This window comes from Streptopelia decaocto (genome assembly GCF_964273445.1).
Source record: "Streptopelia decaocto genome assembly, chromosome: 1".
Classification (NCBI taxonomy): domain Eukaryota; kingdom Metazoa; phylum Chordata; class Aves; order Columbiformes; family Columbidae; genus Streptopelia; species Streptopelia decaocto.
The window spans coordinates 211,238,543-211,262,037 of NC_138663.1; the positions used below are offsets into that span (position 1 = coordinate 211,238,543).

Sequence of the window (23,495 nt, forward strand, 5' to 3'; positions counted from 1 at the left end):
AGCACACCCTGGGAAGGGGTTGGCCCAAAATTGAGGACATGCTGGATGGTGACCTGAGGGTCACTTGGGGGAGAGGCCCTGGGGACATCTGCCTGCACCCCAAACGCCTGCCTGCACCCCCAAACCCCCACCTGCACCCCCAAACCCCTTTCTGCACCCCTAAACCCCTTCATGCACCCCCAAACCCCTCCATGCACCCTGAAACTCCAGCCAGCACCCCAAACCCCTCTCTGCACCCCCAAACCCTCACCTGTACCCCCAAAACCTCACCTGCACCCCAAACCCCTTTCTGTACCCCCAAACCCCTCCCTGCACCCTGAAACTCTAGCCTGCAGCCCAAATCCCTCTCTGCACCCCCAAACCCTCCCTGCACCCCCAAACCCCTCCCTGCACCCCAAACCCTCTCTGCATCCCCACACCCCTGCCTGCACCCCAAAATCCCAGTCTGCACCCCCAAAGCCTCACCTGTACCCCCAAACCCTCACCTGCACCCCAAACCCCTTTCTGCACCCCCAAACCCCTCCCTGCACCCTGAAAATCCAGCCAGCACCCCAAACCACTCTCTGCACCCCCAAACCCCTGCCTGCACCCCAAAATCCCAGTCTGCACCCCCAAAGCCTCACCTGCACCCCCAAAACCTCACCTTCACCACTGAACCCCTCTCTGCACCCCTAAACCCCTCTCTGCACCCTGAAACTCCAGCCTGCAGCCCAAACCCCTCTCTGCACCCCCAAACCCCTCCCTGCACCCTGAAACTCCAGCCAGCACCCCCAAACCACTCTCTGCACCCACAAACCCCTCCCTACTCCCCAAACCCCTCCCTGCACCCTGAAACTGCAGCCACCACCCCAAACCCCTCTCTGCACCCCCAAACACCAGCCTGCACCCGAAAAACCCTTCCTGCACCCCAAACCCCTTCCTGCACCTCAAGCACTTCCCTGCACCCCCAAGCCCCCACCAACACCCAAAATCCAAGTCTGCACCCCCAAACCCTCACCTGCACCCCAAACCCTGCCATCCCCTCCTCACACAGCTCACCCACCTTCAGGTTCAGAAATTGTCCCTCCCTGGTGTCACCGCCACATCCTCAGGGACATCCCCGTCCCCTGACACAAGGTGCCACCGACCCCATCCTTGGGGACATCCCCGTCCCCCAACACGAGGCGCCCACCAACCCCATCCTTGGGGACATCCCGGTCCCCCGACACGAGGCGCCACCGACCCGCCGCGGGGAGATCGACGTATGAAATTTATTTAGGAAAACCAAAACCCACCAAAAAAAAATCAATAATAATAATAAAGAAGAAGAGGAAGAAGAGAAGAAGGAGGAGGAAGAAGAGGAGGAAGAAAAGGAGGAAGAAGAGGAGGAAGAGTAGATGAAGAAGAAAGATCGTCTCTTCCTTGGGCTCCGTCAGAACCCAGAACATCCAGTGCCACGCGGGGGGGGGACAGAGAAGCGGGGGGAGGATTTGCACACCTGCGCACACCCGTGGGGTTGGGGGGTCCGGCCACGCCCCCCCAAATCCATAGGGGGTTATGTAGAGAGGGGTGGGAGCCGGGAAAAGCATCAACCACCTACACACGCCAGCAGGGGGGGCTGGAAAAGTGGGGGTACAGCTGGGAAAAAGCCCCCCAGGATGCGGGACCCACCCTGGATCTGTTTGCAACATTAAGACCCCCCCCATGTCACCGAGCACACCCCCCCGATTGTCACCAGGCACCCCTGGATTGTCACCAGGCACCCCTGGATTGTCACCAGGCTGGGGATCCCATCTGGGATGTCAATGAGGGATTCGTCTTCCTCCTCTTGTAGTTTTGGGGGGTTTTGCTGCCTTCTGGGACTGTCCCTGCCCCCCAAGTGTCATCGCATGGGGAGTGGAGGGTTTTGGGGGGGGGTCTTGTAGGCGAAGCCATGGGCCAGCAGCCAGATGTGGTCACCGGACAGGTCCTACCAGAGGGGTTTGGGCAAAACATCTGGCTCAAGGCATCTCCGAGTAGGTAAGGCAAAAGGAATTGAGTTCGCATCGTCCCCCCGACCCCCAGCTCAGTTTGGGGGTGTCCCCATCGCTCCCACAGACACGGGGGGACCCCGAGACAACAGGCGAGGAGGCGTTGACAGAGCAGAGGACGAGAGGAGCGGCCGCCCTGCAGCCCAAATCCGGCAATGGGACCGTGGGGTGGGGCAGCCAATGGCCCCACGGCTGCACCTGGGGTGACCTTGACCTTGCTGGGACCAATCCTGGTGGGACCGATCCTGGTGGAACCAACTTTGGTGGGACTGACCCTGGTGGAGCAACCCTGGTAGGACCAACGTTGGTGGGACCAACCCCAGTTGGACCAACCCCAGTGAGACTGACCCTGGTGGGACCAACCCTGGTAGGATCAGCCTTGGTGGGACCAACCCCAGTGGGACTGACCCTGGTGGGACCAACCCTGGTAGGATCAGCCTTGGTGGGACCAACCCCAGTGGGACCGACCCTGGTGGGACCAACCCCAGTTGGACCAACCCCAGTGGGACTGACCCTGGTGGGACCAACCCTGGTAGGATCAGCCTTGCTGGGACCAACCCTGGTGGGACCAACCCCAGTGGGACCGACCCTGGTGGGACCAACCCCAGTGTGACCAACCCTGGTGGGACCAACCCCAGTGTGACCAACCCTGGTGGGACTGATCCTGGTGGAACTGACCCAAGCAGCTCCAGGATGTCACCGTGGCACTTCCATCACTGTCCCCTGCCACGATGATGACTCCACCATGATGATGTGGCTTGGGGGCAGGGCTCAGCACACCCTAGTTCCTTTGGTTGGGGTGACAAGGAGCCGGGTCACAGCTGGAGCTACTCTGGGGGGTTGGTTGAGCAGAGCCCCCCGGGGCTGAGGGGGTCAAAAAATGTTGGGTTGAGGGACTGGAAGGACAAAGGGGAGACCATCAAGGCCCATGCATGGTGGTTGGTAGGACAGGAGGGGGCCACAGGAGGCCATCACCATCCATGCATGGTGGTTGGTGGGACCAGAGGGATCACAGGAGGTCATCACTGTCCATGTCTCGTGGTGTGTAGAACCAGAGGGACCACAGGAGGTCATCACTGTCCAAGTCTGGTGGTGTGTAGGACCAGAGGGACCACAGGAGGCCATCACCATCCATGGGTGGTGGTCATCAACCATGCGTGGTGGTGTGTAGGGCCAGAGGGACCATAGGAGACCATCAGGATCCATGCATGGTGTTCAGTAGGAGAGGAGGCCATCACTATCCATGCATGGTGGTCTGTAGGACCAGCGGGACCACAGGAGGCCATCAGCATCCACACATGATGGTCTGCAGGACCAGAGGAACCAAGGGAAGATGGCAAGGTCCATGCGCGGCAATCAGCAGGGCAGGAGGGATGATGCGAGACAGCAGGGTCCATGCATGGTGTTAAGTAGAACTGGAAGGACCACAGGAGGCCATCACTGTCCATGCATGGTGGGCTGTAGGACCAGAGGAACCATGGGAGGATGGCAGGATCATGGCAGTCAACAGGGCCAGAAGGACCACAGGAGGTCACCAGGTGATCTGCAGGACACAAGGAGCTACAGGAGGCCATCGCCATCCATGCATGGTGGTTGGTAGGACCAGAAGGACCACAGGAGGTCATCAGGGTTCATACATGGTGGTCTGTAGGACCAGAGGGACAATGGGATAGCAGTAGGGTCCATGCATGGTGGTTGGCAGGACCAGAGGGACCACAGGAGGATGTCAGGGTTCATGCACAGTGGCCTGCATGCCCAGAGGAACCGCAGGAGGCCATCACCATCCACACATGGTGGTCTGCAGGACACGAGGGACCACAGGAGGATGGCAGGGTCCATGTGTGGCAGTCAACAGGACCAGAAGAACCATGGGACACCAGCAGGGTCCACGGTGGTCTGCAGGACCAGAAGGACCACAGGAGACCATCAGGTTCCATGCACGGTGGTTGACAGGACCAGAGGAACCATGGGAGACCATCAGCGTCCATGCACACTGGTTGGTATAACCAGAGGAACCATGGGACATGGTGGTTGATAGGACCAGAGGAACCATGGGAGACCATCAGGGTCCATGCACGATGGTTGTAGGACCAGAGGAACCATGAGACACCAGCAGGGTCCATGCACAGTAGTTGGTAAGACCAGAAGGCTCATGAGACACCACCAGGGTCCATGCACAGTGGTTGGTAGGACCAGAGGAACTATGGGACACCAGCAGGGTCCATGCCTGGTGGTTGGTAAGACCAAAAGGATGATGAGACACCAGCAGGGTCCATGCATGGCGGTTGGTAGGACCAGAGGAACCATGGGACACCAGCAGGGTCCATGCATGGTGGTTGGTAGGACCAGAAGAACCACGGGACACCAGCAGGTTCCATGCATGGCAATTGGTAGGACCAGAGGAACCATGGGACACCAGCAGGGTCCATGCGTGGTGGTCACCACGGCAGGAGTTGTGAAGCCACCACAAGCTGGGGTGCTCATGGACGTGTTGGTCACCAGTGAACACCCATGTACTGGGGACACGCCGGGGACAGGGTGGGGACCAGACCCTCTGTGACGTCCCTGCGGATGCACAGCCCCCCCATGCGTGAAGACCAGGAGCCCCCCAGCCCTGGCACATGTGTAGCCCTTGGAGGGGACATGGCTCTGTGCTCAGATGTCCCTACCCCTCTCCCACAGCATCATGTCCCGCTTTGAGGTCCATGGGGACGCCCCCATGACCTGAAGCCCACCCACCACCACCCTACGCTGTCCCACCACCCCATTTCAGGAGGTGCTTTCACCACTGAGGACATTGTCCCCATTGTCACCTCGTGGGGACGGGACCTGCAGCCTTAAGGCAATTTAAAGCCACCCCCCAGTCCCCCATCCCCACGGTGTCCCCCGCAGTGTCCACCGGCCACTGAGGGGACTCCAGGGACCACCAGGGTAGAGGGGACAGTCACCCACTGGTGGGGAAGGACCTCACCATGGTGGCCCAGAGTCACCAATGTCCCCCCAAACCTCCTCCTCATGGGCTGGAGGATGAGGGTTGGGGACACTCCTGTCCCTCAGCTCCCCCTGAGTCACACCCCTTGTCACTCAGCCCCCGCCTCGGGCTGCCCCCCCTCGGGCTCCAGGCAACCGTTGAGTTGGGGGTCAGGAACTTGGGGGTCATATTCTTCATCCAGAAAGTCCAGGGAGTTGTTACTGGGCAAGCCCCGGATGGTGAACTTGTGGGACACCTTGGTCCACTGCTCCCGGTTACTGGCCACCCGCTCATAGAGTTCCGCTGCCTTGGGGAACAGGTCCTGCAGCAACCTGTGGGGGACACAACCCATCAGCATGGGGTTGAACCCCCCTGAGATGCCTCCAACCTCCTTAGATGTCTCCAACCCCCGTGAGATGCCTCCAACCCCCTGAGATGCCTCCAACCCCCCGAGATGCCTTCAGCCCCCCTGAGGTGCCTCCAACCTCCCTGAGGTGCCTTCAACCCCACTGAGATGCCTTCAACTCTCTGAGAAGCCTTCAGCTCCTGGAGATGCCTCCAACCCCCCTGAGATGCCTCCAACCCCCTAAGATGTCTCTAACCGCCTGAGATGCCTCCAACCCCACTGACCCCATCCCTGTTGCTTGGAAACCACCCCAAACATCTGCAAGACCTCCATCCCATCACCCCCTTGGCCAAAAGGGGGTGGGGGGTGATGGGAAAGGTTCCCCCCCACCCTGGTGCCAGCCCTGGGTGGCCTCACTTGTAGATGGGCATGGCGATGTGCTCCATGAAGCTGATCTGCAGCTCAGGGATGTAGGCTTTCTCCCGGTCCATCATCTCCAGCGGTCGGTTGCCCATGGCTTTCTCCTGCAGAGGTGACAATGAAGACGTCAATACTAGTGGCCATCCCCTCCCCATTCCCAGCCAAGATGTCCCCCCCCCCTCACCTCATCCCAGCCCCTCTTGGTTCTTGCCAAGAGCGTTGGCCAAACCCAACCGGGTGCCACCTACCAGGTCGCCTTGGGAGAAGAACTCCTTGTAGATCAGCTCCTGCAAGGGACAGGCTATCAGCAATGGGGTGGGGACATCCTTGACCTTCAAGGGGTCACATCCATGGTGTGACACTCACCGCGATCTTCCTGGTGGTCTTCCAGCCCTTGGTCTGGTCCGAAAGGTCGCAGGAGGTCATGAGCAGGCAGAGCAGGAGGTTGTGGTGCTGCTTGTTCTTGGGGTCATACCCAACTGTCATGTGGGTGATGGGTGTTGGGGTCATGGCGGGGACTCGTCAAGGAGTCTCCACAACCCCCATCATCCCCTACATGGGGACTTGGGGGACCTTCTGTGCCACCTCCCAAGCATTGGTGGGATGAGTTCCCACCACACCAGCTCAGGAGCTTCACCTTCTGCCATCTTCTGGAGGTCCTTGAAGATGCGGAGATGGTGGGCCAGGTCAGTGGCCAAGATGATGTCCCTCATCAGGTCCAACATGCGCTGATAGTCCTGCAGGACCAGGCGAGGTGGCTGGTGTCACCACCTCCATGCCCCTGCCATCCCGTGGGGGTGACACAGGGGGGTGGTGCCAAAGCTGGGGACCCACCTTGCGGGAGAAGTGGTCGAAGATGTTGCAACCTTGGCTGTTGAGGATGGCGATGGCCTGGGCGAAGTGATGTCTCTGCAGAAGAATGTCAGGGGTTGGAAGGGATTGGAAAGGGGTAGGAAAGCTCATCCAGTCCAACCCCCCCGCCGGAGCAGGAACACCCAGATGAGGTTACACAGGAAGGTGTCCAGGCGGGTTGGAATGTCTGCACAGAAGGAGACTCCACAACCTCCCTGGGCAGCCTGGGCCAGGCTCTGTCACACCATGGGGTGGCTTTTTTTTGGGGTGGGGGGAGATCTTACCTCCATGACGGAACCTTCTGAGCTGTACAATGCGGCCAGGACTGATTTCTACAGGGCAGAACGTTCAGAATCACAGAGTTACAGGGGTGACGACCCCTCCAAAGCCACCCCTGTCTCCATCGCTGTCACCACGTGCGTCCCAACTCACCGAGGCCACCTGGAAGGAGTTATTGGTGCCCCTGTGGTCCAGGTCATGGCACATGCAGGAGATGAAGAGGGCGAAGATCTCGATGTCTCTGCAAAAGCAAGAAGGAGGGAAACTGAGGCAGGTGGGAGGGCGGGGAGAGCCCCCAGTTGGGGACAAGGGACAGGGACTCACTCCAGGTAGTTGACGAGCTCCAGGTTCTTGTAGAGCAGGTAGCAGAAGTGGGAGACGGAGAAGGCGTGCATCCAGTTGTGGTACGGGGGGTCGCGGTAGCCCTTCTTCACCATCAGGCAGAACCTGGCAGGGGACAGGCGAGGACATCAGGTGACAAGGGTGTCACCACCCCCTCAGTGTCCCCCAGGTGGCCGTGGGGACAAGGGACCCACCGGGTGAGCGTCTGCCGGTCCATCTTGTAGGTGTTGATGAAGTTCATGTCCTGCAGCATGCTGAGGATGGCCTGCGGAGGGGACAAATAGGAGGCAGGGGGTGACAATGACAGCAAGGAGGGGATGGTGGCAGTTGGGGACGGTCCCTGTGTCCCTCACCATGGAGGTGTCATCCTCAGGCAGCGAGCGGGGGGTGTAGGTGAACTTGGCGAAGTTGGGGTCGATGGTGGCCACGGGCTGGATGCCCTCGCTCAGCAGCTTGGTGTACTCATCGTCCGACACCTGCGGGAGCCGGTGTCCCCAAGCTGTCCCCAAGCTGTCCCCAAGCCATCCCCTGGGCCACAACAGCCCCAGCAAGCGTAGAGACCCCCAGGGTTCTCACTGCCACCCCCAAATGCCACCACCACGGGGCGGAGTGTGGTGGCACTGCGCTGGCAGTGGGCGTCCCAGCTCGTGTCCCCGTGTCACCTCACCTTCATGTGGTACATCATCATCTCGTTGGCCAGGTGGCTGCGGTACTGCGCCTCGTTCACCTTCTTGTACAGCAGCGACTGCAGGTGGGAGAGGGGGGGACAGGGGTGTTGGGGGGGGACAGACCCCCCAAAATCCTCCCAACACCCCAGGAGGTCCCTGGTCCTCATCCCACCCCATCCCATCTCATCCCATCTGACCCCATCCCATTGCCACCACCACGTGTCCCCAAGGAACTGGGGCCACACACATGTCCCAGCTCTAGGACAGAGCAAGGGGACCTCCCTCATTCCGCCCCAATTTTGGGGTCCCTCCTGGGCCGTACGTGGGCGATGCTGATGCCGCAGTAGATGGAGAAGGCGGTGGCCAAGTCCTCGTCGAACTTGCTGAACCAGGGACCGTTGATCTTGTTGACCAGCTCGGCCACCCCGATGACCTCTGGGGACAGAGAGGGGGGGACACGATCAGGCCCTCGTGCTGGGGGCAGGATCGTGCCACTGCACTGGGGACAGTGTCTGTGGGGGGACAGTGTCTGTGGGGGGACAGGATCGTGCCCAGGGACAGCGCTGTGCCCACAAGCTGGGGACAGGATTGTGCCCATGTACTAGGGATGGGGACAGTGCTGTGCCTGTGTGTTGGGAACAGGATCGTGCCCACATGCTGGGGACAGGATTGTGCCTGTGTGTTGGGGACAGGATGGTGCCCAAGCACCAGGGATGGGGACAGTGATGCATCCATGTATTGGGGACAGGATTGTGCCCACGCACTGGGGACAGTGTGGTGTCTGTCTCTGTGGGGACAAGATCGTGCCCATGTGGTGGGGACAAGACTGTGCACACACCTTGGGGACAGTGCTGTGTGTGTCTGTGGGGGACAGGACCACACTCAGGGACAGCGCTGTGCCCATGTGCTGGGCACAGGGTTGTACCCACGTTATGGGGACAGGATTGTGCCTGTGTGTTGGGGACAGAATGGTGCCCAAGCACCAGGGATGGGCACAGTGATGCATCCATGTATTGGGGACAGGATTGTATCTGTGTGTTGGGGACAGGATGATGCCCAAGCACCAGGGATGGTGACAGCGATGCATCCATGTATTGGGGACAGGATTGTGCCCGTGTGCTTAGGGACAGACCTGTGCCCATGTGTTGGGGACAGGATCATGCCCACATGTTGGGGACAGGGTGGTGCCCAAGTACCAGGGATGAGGACAGTGCTGTGCCTGTGTGACAGGGGACAAGATTGTGCCCATATTCTGGGAACAGCGCTGTGCTCATGTGCAGGGGACAGGATTGTGCCCCTGTGCTGGGGACAGGATCACGCCCGTCTTTTGGGGACAGGATTGTGCCCACATTCTGGGGACAGCGCTGTGGTGGTGTGATAGGGGACACGATTGTGCTCATGTGTTGGGGACAGGATCACGCTCAGGTGTTGGGGACAGGATAGTGCCTATGCGCTGGTGATGGGGACAGCTCTGTGCCCATGCGCTGGGGACAGGATCACGCCTGTGTTTTGGGGACAGGATCGTGCCCACATTCCGCTGTGTCCACATCCTAGGGACAGGATCGTGTCCCTGTGCCAGGGACATCACCACACCCACCATCTGGTGACAATGTGCTGCACAACCACGCCAGGACACCAAACCCTCCCCACGCAGGGTGATGTTTCCATGTCTCCTGTGCCCCCCGTGTCCCCGTGTCCCCGTGTCCCCGCACCCTGGCTCTCGTTCTTGATGGGGAAGCAGAGGATGTTGCGGGTGCGGAAGCCGGTGCTGTCGTCCACGCCGCGGTAGAAGAGCGGGTGCGAGTAGGCGTCCTTGATGTTGAGGATCTTCCCGGTGGTGGCCACGTGCCCGGCGATGCCCTGGTCCGCCGGGATGCGGATCTCGTAGCTCTGCGGTCATTGTCACCTGTCACCACCGCGGTCACCCCCGGCGGCACCGTCCCCTGGTCCCCGCGCTCACCTCGTCGTCCACCACGCCGCCGTCAAACACTTTGGCCACCAGCTCGTGGCTCAGCCGGTCCAGCAGGAACACGGAGCATCTGCAAGAGACGCGGCGGCTGCTGGTACCCACGGGGGTCCCCCCCGTGTCACCGTGTCACCCCCCCATCGGGTGGCGCTCACTCACATCTCGGCGTTGCTGAGGTTTCGCGCCTCCGTGATGATCTCCTGGAGCAGGACGGAGACGTCGTCTGTGGGGGGGGACATGGTCAGGGACCCCCCCTGGGGGGTGTGATGAGAGGGGAGGGGACACGGCAGAGACACGGGGGATGGAGGCTGCACCGAGCATGGGGCATGTGTGTGCATGCATGTGTGCAAACCTGCGCATGTGTGTGCATAGTGAAGCGTGACGCAGCCTGTGCGAGCGAGCAGCAGTGTATACAATGCAGCAGGATGCGGGTGTGTAGCATGAACTGCAGCCATGCGGGGGTGCATGTGTGTGTGCTTGCAGCCACGCGTGTGCTCCTGCAGAAGCACGTGTGTGTGCATGTGTACATGCATCGGCGTGTGCATGCACAGCAGAGTGTGGGTGTGCAGCTGTGCGTGGGCATGCAGCAGTATGTGCATGCAGCAGTGTGTATGTGGCAGCGTACACATGCACATTTGTAAGTGCATGCAGTGCTCTGTGCTCATGTAATGTGTGAGCATGCACGTGCATGCATGCAGCAGCATGTGTCCATGCAGCAGTGTGTGCAAGTGTGCAGCTCTGTGTGCATGCAGCAGTGCGTGCATGCAGCAGTGTGTATGCAGCAGTGTACACATGCATATTTATAAGCACATGCAGTGCTCTGTGCTCATGCAATGTGTGAGCATGCATGTGTGCGCATGCACCAGCACGTGTCCGTGCAGCAGTGCGTGCATGCAGCAGCACGTGCATGCAAACACATTTATAAGTGCACACAGTGCTCTGTGCTCATGCGATGTGCACGCATGCATACATGCAGCAGTGAATGTATGCATGCAGCTCTGTGTGCGCATCGATGCGTGTCCCTGCAGCTCTGTGTGTGTGCATGCAGCTCTGTGTGTGTGTGCAGCAGTGCATGTCCATGCCGCAGTGCATGCATGCAGTGCTACATGTGTGCACGCACAGTCTGTGCTCATGCAGTGTGTGCACACGCATGCATGAAGCAATGCAAACATGCATACAGCAGTGCATGCATGTGCAGCTGTGTGTGCATGCAGCGGCGTGTGTGCAGCAGCATGTGTGCATGCAGCAGTGCATGCGTGCAGCAGCACGTATGTGCATACACACTTCTAAGTGCACGCTGCGCCCTGTGCTTGTGCAACATGCACACACACGTGCATGCATGCAGCAGCGAGTCCGTGCAGCAGTGTGTGCATGCACACATATTTACAAATGCACACAGTGCTCTATGTTCCTGCAACGTGCATGCACACATGCATGCATGCAGCAGTACAGGTCTGCATGCAGCTGTGTGTGCACCAATGCATGTGCCTACAGCAGTAGGCGTGCATGCAGATCTCTGTGTGCGTGTGCAGCAGTGCGTGTCCACGCAGCGGTGCATGCACACAGCACTACATGCGTGCATGCGCATTTACAAGCGCACACAGCCCTCTGTGCTCGTGCTACTTGTGCACACGCATGCATGAAGCAGTGCAAGCAGCAATGTGTGCATGCAGCAGTGTGCATGCAGCAGTGCATGTGTGCAGCAGCACGTGTGTGCATGCACATATCTATGCATGCAGCACTCTGTGCTTGTGCAACATGAACGCGCATGTGCATGCAGCAGTTTGTGCATGTGCAGCATGACACGTGCACACACCCATTTCCAACCATGTGCTCTGTCCCTGCTCATGTCCCCGCTCCTGCCATCACCCCCCAGGGCTGGCAGCGCAGGGGACACCCCCCAACCCCACCAGGGGACAGGGGACCCTCGTGCCACCACCCCTGGGGGTTCCACCCCTTGCACCTACCCAAGTGTGTGAAGAGGTTCTTGGCCACCTGCAGCAGGGCCTGGTCGGGGACAAAAGGGGACACCCCGTCAGCGAGTGGCGTGACGTGGGGACACTCACACACACACGTGTGACACTCGTGTGACACCCACCTGACACTCGCATTTGAGCTTCTGCTCCTTCTGGAAGGCCAAGGTGCTGGTGAGCACCGTGGACGTGTAGCAGAAGCAGTGCTGGATCTTGCGCTCGTCCGCCTCCGTGTAGCTGCCAGGGAGGAAGGGGGGACAGTCCCCATGGCCGTGGGGACACACACACACCCCCCTCAGTCCCCTGTCCCCACCAGTCCCCATGCCACATCTTTCCCCCCCTTTCCTCCAGGATGATGCTCCATGGCTATGATGATGCTCCACAATGATGATGATGCTCCACGATGATGCTCCACAATGATGAAGATGCTCCACCACCCCCAAAACCGTCCCCATGCCAGGGGGTTTGGTGACAAAGTGAGGGCCCGATCCTGTCCCCCCCACCCCAAAAAACCAAGCAGGTGCTGCTCACCTGTCCCCGCTCAGCTTGTTGAAGGCGCAGGCCAACGCCACCACCTGGGAGGTGGCCCGGCTGATGACGGGGACGCAGAGCATGGAGGTGACCTCGCAGCCCAACATGCTACTCAGCTGCTTGTGCTCCTCCTGTTTTGGGGGGGGACACACACATGATGTGACATCCCACCCCTCCCCACATCAAGGGACACTTTTGGGGGTGACAACCATGTCCCCAAGGTGTCCCACCTCGCTGATGTCCTTCAAGGTGATGGATTTCTTGTCCTCCACCACCTGGCCCAGGCGCCCGAAGGTGAGCTGTGGATAGAGGGGACAGGTGACACTGCTGTCCCCTCCCTGGTTGTGTCCCCTCCTCCCTGCTGTGCCACCCCCTCCCCGCTCACCGAGAAGCTGATCTCCTCCTCCAGGACACGGTCGCCCACCACCTGGAGGATATACAGGGGGACAAGGGACAATGAGGTGACATGGGGTGGTGGCCAAGCCCTGGGGGGGCACACAGGGACCCGCTGTCCCCACGGGGGACAATCCTGGTGACACCCACCTGGCAGAAGAGCTGGTGGTTGTCCTCAGAGACCAGCAGGAGGCAGCAGCTGAGCGACTGGGTCTCCTGCTTCAGCTGGGGAGGGGACATAGGGGTGGTTGGTGTCCCCAAACTGTCCCCAATGCACTCTCAGGGCAGGATCCAAACCCTCCCTGTGCCCAGGGCACCCACACAGAGCCAGGTGTCCCCCCCAAAAAGCCTCTTCCCTGGGGCTGATCACGTTCACTCTGGTCCCTACTGATGGTGAGGGCAAGGCCGTTCACTCTGGACCCTACTGAGGGCTGTGTACAGGGCACTAGAGGGAACCCTTAGGTTCTCTCTTGGAGTTCCTGTGCTTAGGGTGGCACTGTTAACTCTGGAGACTACTGATGGTTGTGACAAAGCTGTTTACTCTGGTCCCTACTGATGGCTGTGCAGCTGATGCTTGAGACATTTCTTTGCCTTGGGGGGATTTTCTTGCTTTGGAACCAAAATGAGGGTCTCTTGGGGTGAGCCGGGGCTGGGTGTTTAGTGTCCCCAAACTGTCCCCAACCCCCTGCAGGGGAGGGTGTGGCCCCTCCTCATGCCCAGGGCACCCACACAAGCCACATAGAGCCAAATGTCCCCTAAAACCTCTTCCCTGGGGCTCATCGTGTTCACTCTGGTCCCTACTGATGGCGAGGGCAAGGCTGTTCACTCTGGACCCTACTGAGGGCTGTGTACAGGGCACTAGAGAGGAGCTTGTAGGTTCTCTTGGCGTTTCTGTGGTTAGGGTGGCACCGTTAACTCTGGAGACTACTGATGGTTGTGACAAAGCTGTTTACTCTGGTCCCTACTGATGGCTGCGCAGCCGATGCTTGAGATGTTTCTTTGTCTTGGGGGATCTCCCCTTTTTTTGGAAACAAAATGAGGGTCCCTGGAGGTGAGGGGAGCCGGGGGGATGGTTAGTGTCCCCTAAATGTCCCCAGTCCTCCCCCTAAGGCAGGATCCAGCCTCTCCTCTGTCTCTCCATGCCCAGGGCACCCACACAGAGCCAGGTGTCTCCCCCAGAACTTCTTCCCTGTGGCTTGATACAGTTCACTCTGGAGACTATTGATGGTCATGACAAAGCTGTTCACTCTGGTCCCTACTGATGGTCATGACAAAGCTGTTCACTCTGGTCCCTACTGATGACCACGTAACTAATGCTTGAAACTTTTCTTCACCTTGGGGGGATTTTACCTTTTTCTGGAAATAAAACAAGGGTCCCTGGACATGGGGGGGACTGGGGGGTGGCATCACTACTCACATAGTTGATGACCTTGAGCTGGAGCGAAGCGGCATCCAGGTCGTACAATTCACCTGCACGAGGGGCGAGAGCGCCAGGAGGGGCTCAGCACCCCAATTCCCCCCTCCCCGCACATGTCCCCCCATGTCCCACCCCCCGGCCTCACCGCAGAGCTGCAGGATCTTGCAGTCCAGGGGGGTGTAGCTGCTGTCGGGCACCTTCTCGGGCTTGGCCAAGGAGTTTTGGGAGGAGCTGGTGGAGAGGCTGACCTGGGGCCAGGGCTGCAGCTTCTGCAGGGCTTGCAGGCGCCGGAACGCCACCAGGGTCTGCGGCGGTGGCACGTGAGGGACAAAGGACAACGGGGTTGGGGACGGGGGGCGACAGGTCCCCAGGCTGCGGGTGACTCACGTGTCTCTCCAGCGCGCGCAGGTTCTGCTCATCCGGGTCGCTCAGCTGGCCGCAGTGAACCTGGCGGGGACGGGGGGTGTGGGGTGAGGACCCCGGTGTCCGGGTAGTGTCACCGTCCCCCCAAAGCCCAGCCCGTGTCCCCGCGCTCACCAGGATGACGCAGATCACGGTCCCGCTGTCCTTGTCCACCAGTGGGATGATGAGCACTGGGAGGGGAGAGGGATGGTCCCCACTGGGCACCAGGGGCAGCCTGGGGTTTGTGTCCCCACCATGTCCCCATGCATCACCCACCCAGATGTCCTCCTATCCATCCATCCCACCTTCTTCCCATCCATCCATCCATCCATCCACAGATTCACAGGAGGTTTTGGGTGGAAGGGACCTTCCCAGTTCCCCCAGTGTCACCCCTGCCATGAGCAGGGACATCTTCACCAGCTCAGGTTGCTCAGAGCCCCATCCAGACTGGCCTGGGATGTCTCCAGCGATGGTTCATCCACCACCTCTCTGGCCAGCCTGGGCTTCCATCCATCCATCCATCCATCCATCCATCCATCCATCCATCCACCTCCCTGCCTCCTTGTCCCCCAGGCACCCATCCGTCCCCATGCCCACCTGTCCCTCACCCATCTGTCCTGCTTCCACCTGCCTGTACGTGCACCCATCTCCCACCCACCCACCTGCACGCAATCTTCACCTGCCCACTTCCCCACCCATCCACCCCTCAGCCCACCCACACACCTACCAACTCCCCCACCCACCCATTGACTCTCACACCTATCTACCCACCCATCTACCCAGCCATCTACCAACTCTCTCATCCATCCATCCACCAACCTACCCACCCACCAACTCTCACACTCACCGACCCACCCATCTACCCACCCACACATCTGCACACCCACCCATCTGCACACCCACCCATCCATCCACCCACCCAGCCACACATCTGCCCACCCACCCACTCATCCATCTACTCACCCATCTATCCATCAACCCACCCATCCACACATCCATCTACACACGCATCCATCTACTAACTCTCCTGTCCATCCACCCCTCCATTCATCCCTTCATCCATCCCTCCCTCCATCCATCCATTCATCCACTGATCTACCCACCCACTAACTCTCCCACCTATCTACCCACCCACCCACTCACCCAGCTACACACTCATCCATTACCCACCCTTCTGCCAGCTCTTCCATCCACCCATCCATCCATCCATCCGTTCATCCATCCATCCACCTACTGACTCTCACATATATATGCCCATCCACACACCCACCCATCCATCCACCCACCCATCCATCCATCCACATACCCATCACTCTACTGGCTCTCCCATCTACCCACCCATCCATCCACCCACCTACCAACCCAACCACCCATCCATCCACTCACTCATCCATTCACCCACCCATCTACCAACTCTCCCATCCATCCATCCCTCCCTCCCTCCATCCATCCCTCCATCCAGCCAGCCACCCACCCATCCATCTACCCACCCAACTACCAACTCTTCCATCCCCCCCTCCATTCACCCAACCACTCACCCACTGACCTACCCACCCACCAATACTCACACTTATCTACCCACCATCCATCTACCCACCCACCCATCTACCAACTCTCCTATCCATCCCTCCAGCCATCCATTCATCCCTCCATCCATCCTTCTATCCACCCAGCCATCCCTCCATCTATCCTATCCATCCTTCCATCCATCGATCCATCCATCCCTCCATCTATCCTTCTATCCATTCTTCCATCCATCCATCCTTCCATGCCTCTATCCATCCATCCATCCATCCCTCCATCTATCCTTCTATCCATTCTTCCATCCATCCATCCTTCCATGCCTCTATCCATCCATCCATCCATCCCTCCATCTATCCTTCTATCCATTCTTCCATCCATCCATCCATCCATCCCTCCATCCCTCCATCCATCCCTCCATCCCTCCCTCCATCCATCTCTTCATCCATCCATCCATCCCTCCATCCCCATATCCATCCCTCCATCCTTCCCTCTGTCTCTCCATCCATCCCTCCACCCCTCCCTCCATCCTTCCATCCCTCCATCCATCCACCCACTGACCGACCCACCCACCAACACTCACACTCATCTACCCACCCATCCATCTACCCACCCACCCATCTACCAACTCTCCTATCCATCCCTCCATCCAACCATTCATCCCTCCATCCATTCTTCTATCCACCCAGCCATCCCTCCATGTGTCCTATCCATCCTTCCATGCCTCTATCCATCCATCCATCCATTCATTCCTCCATCTATCCTTCTATCCATTCTTCCATCCATCCTTCCATGCCTCTATCCATCCATCCATCCATCCCTCCATCTATCCTTCTATCCATTCTTCCATCCATCCTTCCATGCCTCTATCCATCCATTCGTCCCTCCATCTATCCTTCTATCCATTCTTCCATCCATCCTTCCATGCCTCTATCCATCCATCCATCCATCCCTCCATCTATCCTTCTATCCATCCATCCATCTCTCCATCCCTCCCTCCCTCCATCCATCTCTTCATCCATCCATCCATCCCTCCATCCTTCCCTCTGTCTCTCCATCCATCCCTCCACCCCTCCCTCCATCCTTCCATCCCTCCATCCATCCACCCACTGACCGACCCACCCACCAACACTCACACTCATCTACCCACCCATCCATCAACCCACCCACACATTTGCCCACCCACCCGCCTCCCAACCCTCCCACCCACCCCCACCCTGTCCCCCCCAGCCCCACCTTGCGTGCCGGGTGCCAGGGGCGCTGCCAGTGTCCCCAGCTGCTGGGCGGGGGGCTCAGCGGGGGGCAGCCCCCCACACTGCACCCGCTGCTGCCTGCGCACCGCGTCCCTGCGGGGATGGGACACCCTGAGCCACCGCCCGCGGGGACACCACCGCCCCCCCAGTGGGGACACCCCCCGGACAGGGGACCTGTATGTTTGGGGAGGGGACAGGCCACCAGGACTGCACAGCACGTGTGAGCGTGCGTGTCCCTTGCACACACACAGCGCCTGTGCACGTGTGTCACCCTGTGCACACGTGTGTCCCTGTGCATGTGTGTGACCCCTGCATGGGCACAGCACCGTGCTCGTGTGTATCCCTGTGCACGCGTCCCTGTGCACATGCACAGTACCGTGCACACGTGTGTGTCCCTTGCACACGCGTCTGTGTGCACACGTGTGTATCTTGCACATGCACAGCACAATGCACACGTGTGTCCCCGTGCATGTCTGAGTGTCCCTGTGCACGTGTCCCTGTGCACACGTGTGTCACTTGCACGTGTACAGCACTGTGCACACGTGTGTGTCCCTTGCACACGTGTCTGTGTGCACACGTGTGTCCCTTGCACATGCACAGCACTGTGCACACGTGTGTGTCCCTGTGCATGTTGAGTGTCCCTGTGCACGTGTTCCTGTGCACACGTGTGTCACTTGCACATGCACAGCACTGTGCACACGTGTGTGTCCCTGGGCATGTCTGAGTGTCCCTGTGCACGTGTCCCTCTGCACACGTGTGTTCCTTGCAGATGCACAGCACCATGCACACGTGTGTGTCCCTGGGCATGTCTGTGTGTCCCTATGCATGTGTGTCCCTGTGCACACGTGTGTCCCTTGCACATGCACTGCACTGTGCACACGTGTGTGTCCCTGTGCACACGTGTGTCCCTTGCACACGCACAGCACCGTGCACACGTGTGGATCCCTGTGCATGTCTCTGTGTCCCTGGGCACGTGTCCCTGTGCACACGCGTGTCTTGCACATGCACAGCACCACGCACACGTATGTGACCCTGTGCATGTGTGTGTATCTCTGTGCACGTGTGTGTGTCCCCTACACACGCACAGCACCATGCATGTGTGTCCCTGTACATGTGTGTCCCTGTGCATTCAGGTGTGTCCCTGTGCAAGTGTGTGTCCCTGTGCACACACGTGTCTTGCACATGCACAGCACTGTGCACACGTGTCCCTATGTATGTCTATGTCCCTGTGCACTTGTGTCCCTGTGCACACGTGTGTCCCTTGCACACGCACAGCACCATGCACACGTGTGGATCCCTGTGCATGTCTCTGTGTCCCTGGGCACGTGTCCCTGTGCACACGTGTGTCTTGCACATGCACAGCACCGTGCGCACATGTGTGTCCATGTGCATGCGTGTGTTCTTGCACGCGTACAGCACCTCTGCACGTGTCCCTGCACGCACACAGTGCCTATGCATGTGTGTCACCCTCTGCATGTGTGTCCCCGTGCACGTGTGTTGCCCCTGTGCACACACATGTCCCTGTACACGTGTGTGTGTCCCTGTGCACGCGTGTGTCCCTGTGCACGCGTGTGTCCTTGCACATACATGGTAACTCTGCACGTGTCCCTTGCACACATGCAGCACCTGTGCATGTGTGTGTGTCCTTGTGCATGCCTGTGTGTCCCTTGCACATGCACAGCGCCTGTGCACGTGTGTCACCCTGTGCACACGTGTGTGTGTCCTTGTGCACATCCCTGCATGTGCACAGTGTCTCTGCACATGTGTGTTCCTGCACACACAGTGCGTGTGCATGCGTGTGTCACCTTGTGCGCGTGTGTGTTGCTGTGCACACGTGTCCCTGCACATGCACAGTGTGCCCTGTGCCACACTGGTGACATCTCCTGGGAAGCTCCCTGGGGGTGGCTGTGGGGACACGGAGGGGACAGGGATGGGATGAGGATGAGGATGGAGATGGGATGGACACAGAATGATAATGGGGATGCGGACAAGGACAGAGAAGGGGACAGGGATGGGATGGGGACAGGAACGGGGACTGGGATGGGATGGGGACAGGGATGAGGATGGGACGGAGGGGACAGGGATGGGATGAGGATGAGGATGGAGATGGGATGGACACAGAATGATAATAGGGATGCGGACAAGGACAGAGAAGGGGACAGGGATGGGATGGGGACAGGAACAGGGACTGGGATGGGATGGGGACAGGGATGAGGATGGGATGGGAGATGGACACGGATGGGGACAGGGATAGGACAGGGACAGGAATGGGGACACAGATGGGGACAGGGATGAGGATGGAGACAGAGATGGGGAAAGAGTGAGGACAGGGATGAGAAAAATGAGGGGATGGGGACAGGAATTAGGACAGGGACGGGGACAGTGAGGGGATAGAGATGGGGACATGGATGGGGATGGAGACAGAGATGGGGAAAGAGTGAGGACAGGGATGGGGACAATGAGGGGACAGGGATGGGGACAGGGATGGGGATGGGGATGGGGATGGGGACGGGGACGGGGATGGGGACAGTGAGGGGTCAGGGCCGTGCTCACCTGAGTGTCCCCTCGGGTGGCAGCTCATGGGGGGGGTCGTCGCAGACCAGCCGGGTGTCCCCATCCCGCAGGTAGATGCAGACGTGCTCCTGGGTATAATGGGCTGTGCTGTGGGACGGGGACCCCCACCCCGACCCCCACCCCGACCGCCACCCACCCCAGGCTCAGCCACACATGTATGTAAACACATGTACATAACCACATATGTATGTAAACACACGTACATAGAAACCTGTGCACACCCATACCTGTGCATAAACACAGGTGCGCACCTACACATGTACGTAAATACAGGTACACAAACACACGTATACAAACACATCTACACATATGTAAATACAGGCGCACATCCACACACATATGTAAACACGTACATACCCACACACGCGTGCACCCACGCACGTACATAAGCAAATGTGCACACCCACACAGGTGCATAAATATACGTACGTACACATACATGTACATAAACACATACACACTTACACATGTGCATAAACATGGGTACATATGCACACGTGTATGCAAACATGCATGCACACGCACACAGAGCCATGCACACACGTGCATGCACACCCATATATTTTGCACACCTGTGCGCACACACACACCTGCACATGTGTGCATATGGACAGTGCACATGCTTGTACACACACACGAGCACCCAAGTGCACCCAATGTGCACCTGCTCACGCACACGTGCACACGTGTGCGCACACCTGCACATACCTGCACACATTTGCAAACACCTGCACGCACATGTGCACATCTGCACACAGCTGTGCACACATGCACGCACATGTACGCACACACCTGCACACACCTGCACGTGGGGGCAGTACGAGCACCAGGGCCACCAGCATCCCAGGGCCACCACTGGCACCAGGGTGACCAGCAGCACAAGGGCCACCAGAATACCAGGGTCACCAGCATCCCAGGGCCACCATGAGCACCAGGGCCACCAGCATCCCAGGGCCACCACTGGCACGAGGGTGACCAGCAGCACAAAGGCCACCAGATCAGCAGTGTCACCATGAGCACCAAGGCCACCAGCATCCCAGGGCCACCACTGGCACCAGGGTGACCAGCAGCACAAGGGCCACCAGCATCCCAGGGCCACCATGAGCACCAGGGCCACCAGCATCCCAGGGCCACCAGCATCCTAGGGCCACCCCTGGCCCCAAGGCCACCAGCACCCCATGGCCACAAGGTCACCATGCGCCATGCAGCTGCCGGGTGACCCCTGAGTCCCAGCGACCGAAAGTCAAGCCAAAAGCTTCAAACAGCAACCAGGGGACAGGTGACATGTGGCCCCTATAGGGGGAGGACACTGAGATGGGCTGGGGTGGGGGGGGTCAGCTCAATCAGCAGAGAATCCACCCCACAGGGTCCCCTCCAAACCCCCAGGGGGGCCAGATTGTGCCCCACTCCCCCCCACACACCCCCCACATACCACGGCGGGCAGCAGGGTGACGAGGGCATGGCGGAGGGTGTCCCGCAGGGAGGTGACCTCGATGACGGCCCCCAGGCTCAGCAGGGCGTCCTGGGGAGAAAGCACAGCGGGGTCAATGGGGGGCACTGGGTGTACTGGGAGCACTGGGCGGGAGAGCCGGCCCGGAGGGGGTGGCACTGGGAGGGTGTCCCCGGGGTCTGCAGGATGGTGGCACTACTGTCACATTTGGGTATGTGTGGGCCTGCACAAGCCACATTGGTGTTGGCACAAGTCACATCGATGTCTGCATGAGCCGCAATGTCTGCACGAGCCACATTGGCGTCTGTACAAGCCACGACAACTGCACAAGCCATATAGACACCTGCACAAGCCATACAGACACCTGCACAAGCCACAACATCTGCACAAGCCATATAGACACCTGCACAAGCCACAACAACTGCACAAGCCATATAGACACCTGCACAAGCCATATAGACACCTGCACAAGCCACAACATCTGCACAAGCCATATAGACACCTGCACAAGCCACGGTGTCTGTACGAGCCACATTGACATCCACATGAGCCACGCTGACATCTGCACAAACCGCATCTACATGAGTCACGTCAACATGTGCACAATCCACAGCGACATCTGCATGAGCCACAACATCTGCATGAGCCACATCAACATCTGCACAACTCATATAGACACCTGCACAAGCCACGATGTCTGTACGAGCCACATTGACATCCACATGAGCCACGCTGACATCTGCATGAGCCACATCGACATGGGCATGAGCCACGACATCCACATAAGCCACACTAACGTGTGCACAAACCACATCTGCATGAGCCACATTGACATCTGCACAAGCCACAATGGGTGCACAAGCCACATCGATGTCTGCACAAGCCACGACATCTGCACAAGCCATATAGATACCTCCAAAAGCCACGATGTCTGTATGAGCCACATTGACATCCATATAAGCCACACTAACGTCTGCACAAACCACAGCTGCATGAGCCACATTGACATCTGCACAAGCCACATTGACATCTGCACAAGCCACAACATCTGCAGGAGCCACACTCATGTCTGTCTGAGCCACATTAACACCTGCACAAGCCATGTCTGCACGAGCCACATCGACACCTGTATGGGCCATGACAGCTGAACGAGCCACAATGACGCCTGTACAAGCCACATCAATGTCTGCATGAGCCATAACATCTGCACGAGCCACATCAACACCTGCACTAGCCATGCCAAGACCTCCACTAGCCATGTTAGTGCCTGCACTAGCCACACCATCCCCAGTGCTAGCCAGGCCAGCACCTGCACTAGCCACACCCACATCTGCACTAGCCACACCAGGCTTGCATTAGTCATGTATATACTTGCACTAGCCACGCCACCACCAGTGCTAGCCATGTCCATGCCTGCACTAGCCATGCCAACACCAGCACTAGCCACATCAGTGCCCACACTAGCCACGTCCTTGCCTGCACTAGCCACACCAATACTGGCACTAGCCATCTCCATACCTGTACTAGCCATGTCCTTGTCTGCACTAGCCATGTCAATGCCTGCACTAGCCACGCCAACACCAGCACTAGCCATATCCATGCCTGCACTAGCCACACCAACACTGGCACTAGCCATGTCCTTGTCTGCACTAGCCACGCCAACACCAGTGCTAGCCATGCCCATGCCTGCACTAGCCATGCTAACACCAGCACTAGACATGTCCATGCCTGCACTAGCCATGTCAGTGCCCACACTAGCCACGTCCTTGCCTGCACTAGCCACACCAACACTGGCACTAGCCACGTCCATGCCTGCACTAGCCATGTCAGTGCCTGCACTAGCCACGCCAACACTGGCACTAGCCACATCTATGCCTGCACTAGCCACGCCAACACTGGCACTAGCCACGTCCATGCCTGCACTAGCCACATCCATGCCTGCACTAGCCATGTCAGTGCCTGCACTAGCCATGCCAAGACTGGCACTAGCCACGTCCATGCCTGCACTAGCCACATCCATGCCTGCACTAGCCATGTCAGTGCCTGCACTAGCCACATCCATGCCTGCACTAGCCATGTCAGTGCCTGCACTAGCCATGCCAACACTAGCACTAGCCACGTCCATGCC

General features: G+C 58.9%; 1 protein-coding gene across 6 annotated transcripts in view; it reads right to left on the reverse strand.

Moving 5' to 3' along the window:
- Positions 1-4,903: 4,903 nt before the first annotated feature.
- The window catches only part of PDE2A (phosphodiesterase 2A), a 69,986-nt gene continuing 51,394 nt past the window's right edge, over positions 4,904-23,495 (reverse strand). For 3 of the 6 annotated variants that reach the window (XM_082070645.1, XM_082070643.1, XM_082070644.1), the window contains exons 2-29: positions 21,350-21,439; positions 19,897-19,985; positions 14,705-14,760; positions 14,555-14,614; positions 14,313-14,472; positions 14,168-14,220; positions 12,901-12,975; positions 12,743-12,784; positions 12,588-12,656; positions 12,358-12,488; positions 11,952-12,063; positions 11,821-11,860; positions 10,013-10,076; positions 9,848-9,926; positions 9,600-9,777; positions 8,210-8,322; positions 7,887-7,964; positions 7,573-7,695; positions 7,414-7,484; positions 7,202-7,324; positions 7,031-7,118; positions 6,883-6,930; positions 6,581-6,655; positions 6,384-6,483; positions 6,113-6,225; positions 5,995-6,033; positions 5,744-5,850; positions 4,904-5,312 (exon numbers count right to left, since the gene is read on the reverse strand). In XM_082070645.1, the coding sequence (XP_081926771.1) occupies positions 5,090-5,312; positions 5,744-5,850; positions 5,995-6,033; positions 6,113-6,225; positions 6,384-6,483; positions 6,581-6,655; positions 6,883-6,930; positions 7,031-7,118; positions 7,202-7,324; positions 7,414-7,484; positions 7,573-7,695; positions 7,887-7,964; positions 8,210-8,322; positions 9,600-9,777; positions 9,848-9,926; positions 10,013-10,076; positions 11,821-11,860; positions 11,952-12,063; positions 12,358-12,488; positions 12,588-12,656; positions 12,743-12,784; positions 12,901-12,975; positions 14,168-14,220; positions 14,313-14,472; positions 14,555-14,614; positions 14,705-14,760; positions 19,897-19,985; positions 21,350-21,378 (2,538 nt within the window). In that variant the 5' untranslated portion in view covers positions 21,379-21,439 and the 3' untranslated portion in view covers positions 4,904-5,089. Of the gene's footprint in view, positions 5,313-5,743; positions 5,851-5,994; positions 6,034-6,112; positions 6,226-6,383; positions 6,484-6,580; positions 6,656-6,882; positions 6,931-7,030; positions 7,119-7,201; positions 7,325-7,413; positions 7,485-7,572; positions 7,696-7,886; positions 7,965-8,209; positions 8,323-9,599; positions 9,778-9,847; positions 9,927-10,012; positions 10,077-11,820; positions 11,861-11,951; positions 12,064-12,357; positions 12,489-12,587; positions 12,657-12,742; positions 12,785-12,900; positions 12,976-14,167; positions 14,221-14,312; positions 14,473-14,554; positions 14,615-14,704; positions 14,761-17,326; positions 17,437-19,896; positions 19,986-21,349; positions 21,440-23,495 lie in introns of all 6 variants that reach the window. The other 3 variants (XM_082070641.1, XM_082070642.1, XM_082070646.1) reach the window with 3 other exon arrangements.